Genomic DNA, 14,316 nt, shown 5'->3' on the forward strand with positions numbered 1-14,316 from the left:
CCTACAATCTGAAGATTTTTGAAAATATCGAGTTCCTTTTATGTTAAAAGTTGGTAAAATTTTGTCCAAAACATGTTTTTTTTTCGGTGAGCCACAAACATGTTTTCCAGAATAAAAAGGATAACACATCCAATTGACCTATTTATGTCTTCTGCTCCACGAAAATATAACATCCCGACGCCCTATTTTAAACCAATCATATCCTTTGTTGAAGTCGCGAGATTTTTGGTTTGATGTTCTGCTGGCCGTCCGGTCAAAGATTGTCGGTTACCTTTATGTCGTTGTGTTTTTTTATTTATCAATTCTAAACTCGTGCGACCTCGTATAATATGGCCATAAAATAATTTTATTTTTGGCATGTCTTTTGTTTTTGGGATTGTAAAAATCTTTACAAAAATTAGGTTTAAATTTGTTATGCTCTGTGTTTTAACTATATATATATATGTGAAAAATCTATAGTTTACAACCCAAGGTGCATACTTAAATATCTAGATAATAAATATAGCTACTTAATGTAAAGCTTATTTTGGCTTTTATTAATTTAGTAGTTTTTTATACTACTACAATTCAACTACAATTCACTACCTTTGATTTAACTACTTCTTAAATTATTTAGTTAACTCTAAATACATTAAGTTTTACTGCATTGAAATCGTATTTTAAATTACAAGTTGTAAAATTATTTGGGGATAAAGTGTTAATTAAAATATAAGCGTCAGGCGTGACTGGCGGGAAATGAAACTCTTTTAGAACGATAATCCCAAATCTTGACCTTTATTGTTAAATAAAGTAAAATGCAGTCGGCAAAGAGTTACTACTTTATTTAGATTTGTAAGTTTTACATTAGTTTTAAGAGTTTTATGCTAAAATGAAAATGCCTGAAAACACGGAGAAAACCGAAAATAACTCAGAATATGACCCCAGTAGTTTACCAAGTTTGCTTCCAATTTATTACAAATATATTTTCCCGTTTGGACCTTACTGTAAATGGATGCAATACGGAGGTAATGTTTCAACAAAAATTTAAATAAAAGCAATGTTTAAATTGTAGTTTAAGCTTTTTTATGTTTAAATATCACATGTTTTTAAAACATTAATCGATCTATAATGTATATTATTATACACCAGTGTTGATTAAATTGTTATAATTACTAACCGGCAGCGTAGTGTAGAACCGGCATCGTGGTGTTGGTGTAGAACCGGCAGCATGGTGTAGTGGTAAGAACACTTGCTACACCACACATGAGGTCATGGGTTCAATCCCCACAGCTCTCATGCTGTAGCGCCCTTGAGTAAGGTGATATGAACGGTATGAACTCCTGCTGAGCCAGCACTTAATTATCGGGCAATTATAATCTATAATATCCCAAAATGTCAAAGTCAACTCAAGACTGGGTTAGAGTAACTGATGTTACTCTATGTTTATTCGACTTTCCCACATCGAGGATAAAAATATATATATACAAAAAAAAAATTAGAGTCTCCGCTGGTTTAAATGAGTAGTACTTTAATAAATGCGAAAAAGGCGCAATGTACAGGGGAAGATTAGGGTAAGGTTATAAAAATTCCACCTTTTCCGCAATTTAATAACTTGGCAGATGACGCTAATAGAGCTTCAAACATTTAACTGAAATTTTTGTGCTAATAAAGTTAAAATTTTTTACTACTAATTTATGAATACGTATTAGATCTTGCAAATGGTGGATTCTCGCACCGAGAATTTTCATTCACTCTTCAGAATGATGTTTACGTTCGATATCAATCATTCAACAACCAGTTAGAAATGGAAAAAGAAATGCAAAGAATGAATCCGTATAAGATTGATATTGGAGCTATATACTCACATCCAGTAAATATAATTTTTACATATAAAAATTCAGTTACGATATTTGTATTTTTAATTTTAGTGATTTTTTTTATGTTAACGTAAACCTTTTAAAAAACAATGACAACGACTTCATTATTGATTATATTTATTCAAAAATGGCAATAATGGATTTTAGAATTAAATGCTTAGTATTTTCCTTGTTTTATTATACTTAATTTAAAATGTATATATATACAAGATATTTTAACGTTCATGTTTTACAGCCTAAAGATCATAACAAATATCACAGTGGAACATTCAAGGCAAAAACCAAGGAATTAGTTTTTGATATTGACATGACTGACTATGATGACGTTCGTAAATGTTGCCAGTAAGTTAAAAAAAATTAAAAGTTAAAACTACATTTAAAGGAGCATGATATATTTATTGTTATTGTTTGCAGAGGGGCGGATATTTGCCCAAAATGTTGGACTCTAATGAAAATTGCAATCAAAATTATTAATAGAGCTCTAAAAGGTAAATCAAAAATAAATGTTGTTTTTATATACTTAATGCATGTTTTTTATATGTATATATATGTACTTTTTTGCGATAATTAATATTGGTATTTTTAAGGCTCTGACAAATTATTATTTTTGTTCCCTAAAAACTGTTAAGTATCCATAATGCCATTAATTTTTTTACATTTCAATTTCAGAGGATTTTGGTTTTGATCATTTGTTGTGGATATATTCTGGGAGAAGAGGGGTTCATTGCTGGGTTTGCGACGAAAAAGTAAAATATTTAACTTTCTTGGATGTATATATATATATATAGTTTATGTTTTGTTAAATGTTTTCTTATATTATTTTTTTCAAATTTAAGGCCAGAAATTTATCTTCACATGCTCGATCCAGTATTGTTGAATATTTAAGTTTAATACAAGGAGGAAACTTGGAAAAAAGAGTTGTTCTCAAAGAACCAGTACATCCCTATATTAGGTATATAAATATATATTTGTATATATACATATTAAAATTTTAACTTGATATTTAATTTTTTTTTATTTTAAATTAATATATTTTTTAGTTAAATGTTGAAAAATAACCTTATTATCTTTACTTGATTTTTTAAGAAATTGTTTAAAAGTGGTAAAGTCATATTGGGACCAGTATGCTTTAAATGGTCAAAATATACTGGGGTCTGATGAAGATATTAACAAGGTTCTGAAATGTGTTCCTGACAACGAAATCAGAGATGAAATTGGGAACTGTTTAAAAGGTTAACATTTTAATAATTTGAAGATTCGTATTTAATTTGTGATATGACCTTGTTTTTAAAATATAACTAAATGTATTTATTTGTAGGCACTGCATTAACTTCGGAAGAAAAATGGTCAAAATTGCGCGAAAAATGCTCCAAAAATTTTGAAATTGTAAGCTTATTCACTTTAATATTGTTAAAAAAACACTTTATAAAAGAGTGTTATAAATTTTTTTAAACGTATTTACTGGCTTATTATAACTTTTTACAGGATCCAAAAAAGAACAGGAAAATCAGATATGTAGCTCCTGAAATAATGTTGGAATATTGTTTTCCCAGACTAGATGCAAATGTGAGCATAGGTGTTAACCATTTACTAAAAAGTCCATTCTGTGTTCACCCTAAAACAGGTAATTGATAAATAAATGAGTACTACTTTGTGGGCATATATTCTTAAGAGTAATCACCATTGATCAATGTGATGTTGTGGCCAGAACCCTTGGCTTCACTACAAGAAGTCCTGGGTTTGATCCCCACTACTCTTATGCTGTAGTGCCCTTAAGTTTGCCACTATAAACGGTATGAACTCCTGCTAAGCCAACATTTATGTAGCTGCTTGATTATCAGGGAATTATAGTGTAAAATATCCCAAACTGCCTAAGGCAACTCAAGACTGGGTCAGGGCAACTGATGTTACTCTGTATAGGTCTTGATATCAACCTTACCGCATGGAGAATAAATAAATTTAAAAAAAATAAATGTAGTTTATCTGGGTCAATTGCCACAACTTTATTTTTAATAGCGATTGTGTTATAGGTAGGGTTTGTGTACCAATTGATGCTGATTCCGTTGATGAATTCGATCCATTTGAAGTTCCAAATATCAGGTTAGTAAACAACAAAGGAATGCAAAAAGAACACCTCTAAGATCAGTGGGGTCAAAACTTATTTTAACATCTTATTTTTTTACCCTAACTAATACATTTATATAAAGAAATTTAAAATTTATTAGGCTATCAATTTTTTTCTATTACATAAAAAAGTTATTTTTATTAAATATTAACAATTTTCCTTGTAATACAAAAGTGAACTATGCTTGCAAGTTGAAAAGGCAAAAATTGAAGACTCAGCCCCAGAAGAAACAGGTTAAAATTTACATTTTCAATTAATAAAAAATATATAATTATGGGTTAATAAAATAACCACTTTTTTTTGAATTAGATAAGGGCGCTCCTAAAAAGAAGTTAATTAATTTGTACAAAAAAACAAGCTTACAAAATTACATGAAAGTTTTCGACAATTTTTTACAAAATCTGTTAAAAGATGAGAAAAATGAAGGGTTAATCACAAAAAGTGGTTGGTATAAAAATTTAAATTTCATTTCTAAAACTTAGTTAATAATAATGTATGCATATATTGTAATAACTTTATTTTTTATTAAGATTGTATTAACAGTTTTTGTTTTACAGATCTAAAAGCCGAATTTTAATTAAAATATTCTGATGAAAGAAAAATATTTTCACAGTTCTGTTTAAAAATGTTAAAGTGTATTTCCTGACAATTATATTGGTTATAAAAAAATTGCAAATCTATGTACATTTTCACAGTACTTGTACCCAATAAAAATTTATTGAATTTATAAGGACTGGTATTTAACTGCTTCTGGTGAATCTAGTCTTATTAATTTTCCTGTGTCATGTATTAAATCAATGATGTATGTTGTCGGGGGATAGCGTGGGGCATTTTTCTCTAGTGATGCTGCTACTGTTACTTCATTCCATGCTCTGTTATACTGGCCACGAACTAACGAACAGGGCACACCGATCTTATCAGCTAACACCTTAAAACATTTTTAAAAATTGTCTAAATATGTTGTTTGAAATAAAAATATATTTTTATGTTTGGTAAAATCAATTTACTGCTTGAATCAACTTATTTTAGTTTAAAATATTTAATACAAGATTGGCCTTGATTTATTTATTGTCTTTAAAAAATATACCTTTATCTTTCATTTCGTTAAAAAATTTGTATCAAATTGGCGATTTAACAGTCTTCAGTAACAGATTTAAAACTTTTAATTATTTCTCTAATATTTACTTTAAAAAGAAGTGCTCTGTGGTAATGGATCCCGCACTGTATCTTCCCAATTGGAATAATATTTGATTTAAGGTCGTATTTTAACTCGGCAATATGCAACTCCCAACTAAAATCATAAAATTTTCCTCGCTCTATTTCACCACCCATCTTTTCGGAAACATATCTGGTTACAAAAATAAATGGTAAATAAGTTACAATTTTCCATTGAAGTTCACTGATAGAAAAAGAAGTAGACTTGAAACACAAAGTCAAAACACCATAGGTTTCGTTTTAAAAAAAAATGCATAGCTTTATACTGAATGTTACTAATTTTTTGTCTATTTATTTATTCTTAATATTCAGAGGCAGACTTTACAGCCAACTTATAGAGTAGCTTCTGTTACCATGATTCAGTCTCGAGTTATATTGTTAGTTTATAGCATTAGCACCTTATTTAAGTATTATTTTTAATAGGAGGATAAGTATACATAGAGACAAAAATATTATACATTGTCTTACAAAATTTGTTTCAAATTTAAAAACAATATTTTAACTTAACACTTACTGGGACAATGCTACAATTTGTTCTCTGGTTGTTGCCATTGGAAGAATAAATTTCTGAATGTCAGAGTAATATCCCTGTAGATTTATATCCACTGGAGGTTTATACAGACCATCTTCAAGTAAAACAAGTAGTGATCAATCGAAATAAATAACATGTTAAACAAATTATTTATAATTAAAAAATGTTGGAATTTAAATTATTTGTTAGATATCAAAATAACATTAAAATATATCAGGCTAAAGTACTAAAGTTAACTAGTTAAGAACATGCAAAATTGATTTTCTCGAATTGAGAACACAAAAAACAATTATTTTAGTTACTAACCAATTGTAAAGTAGAATGAACCAGCACTAGAAGTTCTATCTACAACATGTTTAAATATAAGTAACACACAAAAAATTAAATTGTAAGTAACTATGTTATCTAAAACACCTAAATTAGTCATGCATCTAAATTAATTTTTAACACACTTCATTCTAGTTTCCAGAAAAAATATATTTAACTAATATTTTTGAAAACTTTAAATATTTTTTTGATATTCGGATGTTATGACTAAACTAAGCTAGCTATTTGAATGTTATAAATAAATCTAGACATCCTACAATGTATATATGATTCATTGCTAGTTGGAAATTTAAATTAACCTTTTGACTCCAATTTTGCTTTTAATTCCATTTCAATTTGCTTTTGCCTAAGCGCTGCTATTTAAAGGGCCAAAAAAGTAAAAATGGATAAAGAGGCATATAATTATAACATCTTTCAGTGTCTTTAGTAATTAGAAAAAAATTTTTTTTAAGTCCTTCAAACAGTGCACAACAAAAAAGTGAGAGTTTATTGAATTCAAATTAATACAAGAAAAACATTTCAAGCAAATTAATAAAGATAACTAATACATCAAACTGTTTATTCTTACCTTCTTTTTCAGCTCTTAATCTTTCTGCTTCTTCCCGCAGTAGTGCCTCTTTGTCCTTCTTCTTTCTAAAAGTTTTAATTAAAGTTGCTTGAATGTAGATATTTTCATGTAATAATAAGTTAATATATTTTTTAAATTTAAATATCCTTGACGTGGAAAGGTTACTGTCCCAACCCAAAACATAGAGTAACATTAGTTACACTGACTTTTTATAGCGCCTTTATCAAGGGCATTACAACATGGGAGCAATGGGGATCGAACACAGGACATCATGTAGTAAAGCAAGTGTTCTGAACACTACACCATGCTGATATAGTTATAAGACAAACATACTTACAGATTGCTAAAGATAAACCTAACTGTATGATCATAAAACAAATGTTCATATAGCTTAACAGTTAACCGAATACAAACACATTACAAATTTCATGCTTGTTGAAATTTAATTTTTTTAAACAATTATCTTATTTACCTTCTAGTCATTGAAGCTTTTGAACTTACTCTGCTGCCTTTTTCTAATGATTCATCCACAGCTGCTTTTGCACTGTAAAATAAATTAACAAAATTCCTATTAAGAAAGTTTTAGATTTACAAAAAAATTGAATCTTTATTTTAAACCTTTTCTTCCGATGTTAAATAAAATTTTATTTAAGGTTATATTAATTTTATAGAATAAAAAGCGCAAGCATGCATTTAAATACAGCAAAACAAAAAAACTTAAAGCAACACATGCACTACATCATAATCCAGGAATTATATTACTTTTTAAAGTTTTTAATTTTTGAAACAAATTGTTTAAATTATTTTTGTTAATAAATAGAATAACCCCTTTAATTATTTTTAACAAAATATTTAGGATTATTTTTAATTTTTGGACATGCTTTTTATTAAGCTCAACTAAGTATAATTAATATTTCCTTTAATTTAGTAATTAAAATTACAATTTTATTTAAAAAAAAGTTTTAGCAAGCTATCTAGCCATCAGCAAAATTTAAGAATTTTCTGTATATTTCGGCATGCTGTCTATTATCTATAAGCTAAACCAAGCATAATTAAAATACATTTTAATTAGGTTTTCAAATTTAAGATAACATTTTTAGGAAGTTTTAGTAAGCTATCTAGCCATTAGCAATTTAAATTTTAAATTTTAAGCTTATTGGTTTTCCGATTCACATTTTTAAACTTATATACAAATGCAAAAATAACAGAAATTTGTGACATGCAGCGTGCTTAACAACCTGGTTCCATCAGAACTACGGGGTCGATTAGGGGAACCTGGTACCTCACTGGCACCAGGTTCACCCACAATTTCAGTGGAGTCAACAATATCACAATCATCATCAGTGACTTCTAAGTCTTCACTGAAGGGAAATGGTTATTAGTTTTTTAACTAATTATCTTCATGATACAACCTGTGCTGAGTACTTAAAAGTCACTTTTAGCTCATGTTAAGCATTTTATTTTTGAACACATTTCTGTAAAACTTGCATTTAAAAAATGGCAAATATATATTTTTTTAAAATTTTTTTTCTGTATAAAAATCCTTAATGAAAGGAGGCAAAATGCTAAGTATTGGGTAACTTCTATTCTTCCAGCTTATTAGCATTAATTTGCCTTTGCCAGTTATTAAATACTAGTAATAAGCAAAAAAATAGGCAGTAAAATCCAAATTAGCAAATACCACCCTCTCTTAAATATTCAAAAAGTCAAATTAAACACCCCAAACAAAACACTACAAATATATTCAAACAAATTATAAAAATTTCTAATAAAAACAATTAACTCTTGATTTGAATACTTACACATCCATTGCTTTACAGTTAACCACAATGATTGGTCTCCTTTGGTTAACTTCTTGTTGGCCAAGCTCTTCAAGAGGTAAAAACTTGCTGTTTGGTTGCAACTAAAAACACATTAAGGTAAAAACTAGAATTTGATATAATAAGAATGTAGGTACCATATTAAGCATAGTTTTATTTAATATATGGAGGACTAGGTTCAATTTCCACTAAATGCACATAATAAAATTGTTGTATTTTTTATGAATTGGGGTTCTGAACTTAATAAATTGTTTGTTTATCAGTTATAGAAAAAGGGGCATTTTTTAAATGTTTTAGACAACTATAATGTGTAATAATTGTTTACTAAAATTAATAAATATGTCCTAAGATTACAAAAGTTAACTTATGGATTGGGTTTCACAAATTAAAATAACCTGTCCTGCATCATAAAATCCATCACCAATAATATTGTGAGGTGACAGGTGACCGGTTAGACTATATTTAGCTGGAAGATTACTGTTCAATAACTTCTCAAATGCTGCAAGACTGTAGTTGTTTCGACGTTGTTCAGAATCATTTATAGACTGTAAAATCTCCAGACCCCTACAAAAATTAAATTTTAATTAAAGGTTTAGTTCACACAACAACAAAATAAAAAAAGCCCCATGTGTATTGACTTACAATTTTTTTACAATCTTTAAAAAACGAATTTCACTGTATGCAATATTACCACATCTAACTTCAGCTAAAAAGAATATTTTTTTACTTACCCTAATTTTGAGATGATCGCTGCAGTTGGTGGATCTGCACAACAAACTAGAATAGCCCATGAGGCATTTCTTCGCACATCATTGTCGTTCGAGTTTAAAAGTTGAACCAAAGGTTCTAAACCTCCATTTTGGCACATCTATAACAAAATGGGCAAAATAATATACACAAAGGTTAGCAAAAATATTTTTTTGCATTTATTTATTTTAGATGTGAAAAGACCAACATCTGGGCCTTATAATGGAATTTCTAGCTCTAACCAAGCCTCGAGTTGACTTGAACAGTCTTAAATAAACTATGGCAGGGTATTTTGCCTCACAATTATTTTGCAGATTAGTTTTTGACTCAAAAGAAGTTTATTTTATTTATAGTGTTTTACTTGAGGGTCCTATAGCTTGGAAACAGTTAAACCTAGAACATTATGTAGTAATACCAAGTGTTTTAATCACTAGACCTTACAGTTGTTTAAAAGCCTAATAAATTGTAATTTTATAAATTTCATTTTTCAAGTCTTTTGGATATTGGAAACTATATTTGCCAAACAGATGTTTTTACCTCAGCTCTTGACTCTGCGCAAGTAACATAAGCTGCTATTGTTTGAGCTGCTTTGCTTTGTACTTTGGGATTTTTAGACTTAAGTGGTTCAGTTAAATTGGCAATTATACCTCGTTTAAATATGTCCGTTCTGTAAAACAAAACAAAAATGATTATAACTTTACACAATTTAACTCAAAAAAGTGCCAAAATTGTACCAAAAACATGTGTATTCAATAAAAATAAAAGTTAATGGTCAAGCATCTAAATTTGTATGGATAGAGTTATAACATATCATGAGCAGACTTTTTTGCAAAAAGTTTCTAAAATAGCATAATGTTCACCTGATACTAATGTCTTGTGACATATTAATCAAGCAAGCAGCAGAGTTAACCACAACTCCTTCTTTTGTATGATGTAATGATGTCAGAAGCTGCTCTACACCTCCACTGGTTACAACCTCCCTGTGTTAATATAATAATGCATTTAAACACATTTTAAACCAAAATTTTTCAATGTTATAACATTATTTTTGACATTGCTACTAGTTGCAATATACATTGGCTGTAATCTTGACATAAAGCAGTGGATAATATTTTTATAAAAATTGATGTCCAATTTAGAGGCTGACAAAATAAAAATCTGTTAGTTGTGGTGCAAAATTACAATCACATACATAGGGTAGGCTATCATCTAACTAGTATAATAATTAAAACATTGTATATATGAACAAATACCTTTAAACTAAAAAGTAATTTGAAAAATATAATAAAACAGTTTAAAGGTAAATAAATAATAATAAATGTTTATTACATGCAGTTGTTTGTGTTGTTTAAAGTAAGGTTAGCAGCTGCTAACGTGGCTGCTTCTCTGACTTGAGCATTCTCTGATACAAGAAGGGCCATTAATGGTGGGATACCCTCTGTGAAATTATAAAGATTTTGCATGAGTGGAATCTTTATTTAAAGATTGTGGTTTGTTAAATTAGAGTTACTAGTCATATGGTCGAAATCCTTACCTAATTTAGCCTGCAATAATTTGCACATCACAAATGGCAGTTTTTTTATTTTGCAGGACTATAAATGGGACATAAATAAATTGTCCCCTAAACTCAATTATTTATACAGATTATTTAATGTTTTAATTTTTTTAATACTTTTAATGACCTAATTTTCCAAATGCGTCTTTAGCAGCGCGGTTGTTAGCCAAAGTAGAGATCGCTTGACAAGCTGCTATTCTAACCTCATCATGGTCACTACTACTTAAAGTTATTAGAGTTTTTTCTACCTCTTGTTCATGGAGAATTTTACCATTTTCAACTAGTGTAATCAATTAAAATTGATGTTGTCAAAAAAGAAACAAAAAATAAACAAATCATGTCAATATAAACATATGTTAAAATAGAAAACAGAATTAAAACCAATAGCATAGTGTAGCGATCAGAACATTTGTCTTTACTCTATGAGGTCCTGTGTTCAATCCCTACTGTTCGTATGCTTATCGCCCTTGAGTAAGGCACTATAACCGTTTTAACTTTTACTTAACCAACACTTAATCAGCAGCTTATAATTTTTAGGCAATTATAATCTCTGATAACCCAAACTGCTAACAGTACCTCGAAAAAATAAAAAAAAATAGTAACTTTGGATTAAATCTATTGCTGAAACTTCATAAAAAAATTACTTACCATTCCTTGAAGCTCTGGATAAAGCTTGAGCAGTATGAGCTTGTACTTGAGGTGCAGTTGACTCGATTGCGAATTGAAGCAGCTTCTGGAGAGCTCCTGTACTTCTTATGTCATCCAAGGACTCAGTGTCCTCCATACAGTTGGAGAGGACACTTAGGCAGTTGACGTGGAGGTCTTCAAATTCCTAGTTCCAAAAAAATTAAAAAATATTAAAAATTTTTATTTTTTTAAAACCATATATGCAATAAAGAAATTTAATTTAAATTTAATTTAATATATTTAAGAATATTTTACTTTATTTTCTAAAAAGGCAACCAATTGTTCTAATCCTTCATTTTCTCTTATTACTGCTCGAGATTCACCTAATAACAAGGTCAATACTGTTAGGTTAAGTTAGGTACGCTAGTAGATTGCCCACACTAAGGGCCACATTTTAATTGTCATGACACATAAAACATAAATGTTTCGCTTACTTTTATTACATATGGGTTGATTATTAAAAAAACTATCAAAAATATTTAAGTTTCTTAAAGTTTTGTTAAGTAATAATTACCAAACCAAAATTAAGAAAAATAAAACAAATTTTAATGTCATTTTGATTGATAAATTCATTGTTACCATCTTGTGCTACAGAAGCCAAGGTGTTTAATGAAAGTTCTTGTATAACAGCATAGTCAGATTTCAGTAATTCTAACAATGAGGGAATTCCCCCAAATTCTCTAACCGCAGCTCTGCTTTGAAAATCCTAAAAAAATAGTAAACTTAGCGTATAATTGGAAAAAACAAAAGTAAAGCAAAGCTGATATTAAAAATTTATAAATTGAGTCTACAAAAATGTTTATAAAAGTTACTGATGTGTTAAAATCTGCCCAAAACAAAATTTTATACATAACTTCAGTGATCAAATTACAAAAGCTACGCCTTTTAAAATAAATTATTTAGAAATGGATATATTAATAATTTAAAATATTCACAATTTGGATCTTTTAACACATGTGATCAAACTTATAAACAGTTATAATTAAGCCTTTTACAGCTTTAACCAATAATAAAAAAAGACAAACAAACAACAAATTATTTATAGATATACAAATAAAGGAAATAAATCTAATACAATTTTTTACAATGTGTATATATATTAAAATAATATATATGATTCATTAAGCCTTTTACAGTTATGACCAAGAATTTAAAGGAAAGATAAGTAGTCACCTGAACAAGATTACAGATTGCTAGCACGGAGTTTTTTTGTACATCAGGATCAGGTGATGATAGAAGGTTAATGAGTGGTTCTAGTCCCTCTGATTGTCCAATACTTAACTTACTTGCAAAATCGTTTGACATGTGAGATAAAAATAAACTCGAAAATTCGTTGCAGACGTCGTCCTCTAAAAATTACAAAAATATTTTTAAGAAATTACAATTTTTTGAGGGGTAACTTTAAAATTTTTTTTCTTACCGTCTCCTAAAAGTTGAATAGCAGCGGAAATGCTGTTAGTTTTTCTCAAATATTTTCTTACGTCAGCTAAGGGATATACAAAAGAAATGTGTTTTAATGTAATATGCTTGATATTTACTAAACACAAATAAACATAGAAAGTACAAAACCTAAAACAATAGTCCAAAAACAAAAAACAAAGTGTACTTACCAATATACAAGATTTTATTACACTAATTGGGTAAATGCTACACTAAATATAGGCCTAATAATAACTTAGATAACTTACGATGGCCAGCCATTACACCAAATGCCATACAAGCATATCTCTTGACTAGTTTTTCCTCATGATTAATTAATCGACTTAATGATTCCATTGCTCCAAGTTCAAGTAACATTAACTTATTTTCATCACCTATATAACAAAGAAGAATAATATAAATATATTGTGGTGCTATAAATAAATAAATAAAACTGCTAGTGCAGATTATCGACAAGTGTAACTTACATATTGACCGGCAGCGTGGTGTAGACCGGCAGCGTGGTGTAGTGGTAAGAACATTTGCTACACCACACATGGGATCGTGGGTTCAATCCCCACTGATCTCATGCTGTAGCGCACTTGAGTAAGGCGCTATAAACGGTATGAACTCCTGCTGAGCCAGCACTTAATCAGCAGTATAATTATCGGGCAATTATAATCTATAATATTCCAAACTGCCACGGGCAACTCGAGACTGGGTCGGAGTAACTGATGTTACTCTATGTTTAAGTCGCGCATTCGACTTTCCCACATCAAGGATAAAGATATATACAAAAAAAAAATATATATATATATATCAAAAAAACTAAAAAATATAAATCATATAACAGTAATATTGATATTATAAGTAAAAGTATAATTTTACATTTGTCTGCGAATTTATAAATCGCTTCACAAGCTTTCATTAGAACCTCATCTTCATCGGATTTTAACATTAAAACAACCGTCCCTGTTTTCTTACTTTCAATGTTTAATGGATCAAACTAAAGAATGTAAATTTCTTATTAAATAAAAATCACGACCAACACATCAATAAATATTAAAACTATTTAATCCATATTTAGTATTTTTAAGTGATCTATACCATAATTTGCGTTTTAAGTAACCCAAATTGTGTTACTATTAACATATTAAATTATGAATAAAAAAATTAATAGTTACCACATCTTTAGGCGGTGCTTCTACCTCCTTCTTAACCTTCTTCCCCATTTTAACAAATTAAATTACGAAAACAATACAGACCAAGGTGTTAAATGATCTAAACGCGTTTGTAAATAGATTTAAAAACTACTTTTAAAAGCTTTTTCGTATGTTTAATAAATTAAATTGAATAACATTAAAGTCATGCATGACGAAGTGAAGCTATCATCGGTTGTCAAGATAAAAATTACTCAGCGTACGTTTATCCCCGATTATTACTTTTATAATATTTTTAAATAGAA

The 14,316-nt window shown here is 28.8% G+C and overlaps 2 protein-coding genes across 5 annotated transcripts; one reads left to right on the forward strand and one right to left on the reverse strand.

The window, feature by feature from the left end:
• The first annotated feature begins 833 nt into the window (after window positions 1-833).
• Window positions 834-4,905, forward strand: LOC145743943 (DNA primase small subunit-like). 2 transcript variants are annotated; one of them, XM_082562019.1, is made up of 13 exons: window positions 834-1,004; window positions 1,689-1,849; window positions 2,092-2,198; window positions 2,271-2,344; window positions 2,526-2,602; window positions 2,693-2,808; window positions 2,943-3,088; window positions 3,175-3,242; window positions 3,342-3,480; window positions 3,887-3,956; window positions 4,156-4,214; window positions 4,291-4,425; window positions 4,539-4,905. In XM_082562019.1, the coding sequence occupies exons 1-13, from the start codon at window positions 869-871 to the stop codon at window positions 4,556-4,558; spliced, it is 1,308 nt and encodes a 435-aa protein (XP_082418145.1). In that variant the 5' UTR covers window positions 834-868; the 3' UTR covers window positions 4,559-4,905. The 2 variants fall into 2 exon arrangements, with proteins under 2 accessions (XP_082418145.1, XP_082418144.1); XM_082562018.1 differs by having other exon boundaries at window positions 4,291-4,553.
• On the reverse strand, window positions 4,096-14,183 carry LOC145743940 (armadillo repeat-containing protein 3-like). 3 transcript variants are annotated; one of them, XM_082562015.1, is made up of 22 exons: window positions 14,036-14,183; window positions 13,740-13,857; window positions 13,121-13,246; window positions 12,853-12,918; window positions 12,606-12,781; window positions 12,012-12,138; window positions 11,688-11,755; window positions 11,394-11,577; window positions 10,873-11,025; window positions 10,520-10,628; window positions 10,051-10,170; window positions 9,728-9,857; window positions 9,175-9,311; window positions 8,839-9,007; window positions 8,426-8,526; window positions 7,862-7,984; window positions 7,096-7,167; window positions 6,624-6,688; window positions 6,355-6,411; window positions 5,711-5,822; window positions 5,167-5,329; window positions 4,096-4,909 (listed from the first exon to the last, which is right to left on the reverse strand). In XM_082562015.1, exons 1-22 carry the CDS (start codon window positions 14,081-14,083, stop codon window positions 4,706-4,708), a joined length of 2,628 nt encoding a protein of 875 aa, XP_082418141.1. In that variant the 5' UTR covers window positions 14,084-14,183; the 3' UTR covers window positions 4,096-4,705. The 3 variants fall into 3 exon arrangements, with proteins under 3 accessions (XP_082418141.1, XP_082418143.1, XP_082418142.1); XM_082562017.1 differs by lacking the exon at window positions 7,862-7,984; XM_082562016.1 differs by lacking the exon at window positions 6,355-6,411.
• Window positions 14,184-14,316: the final 133 nt, after the last annotated feature.

Source organism: Corella eumyota, chromosome 2 (assembly GCF_963082875.1).
Source record: "Corella eumyota chromosome 2, kaCorEumy4.1, whole genome shotgun sequence".
NCBI classification, from domain to species: domain Eukaryota; kingdom Metazoa; phylum Chordata; class Ascidiacea; order Phlebobranchia; family Corellidae; genus Corella; species Corella eumyota.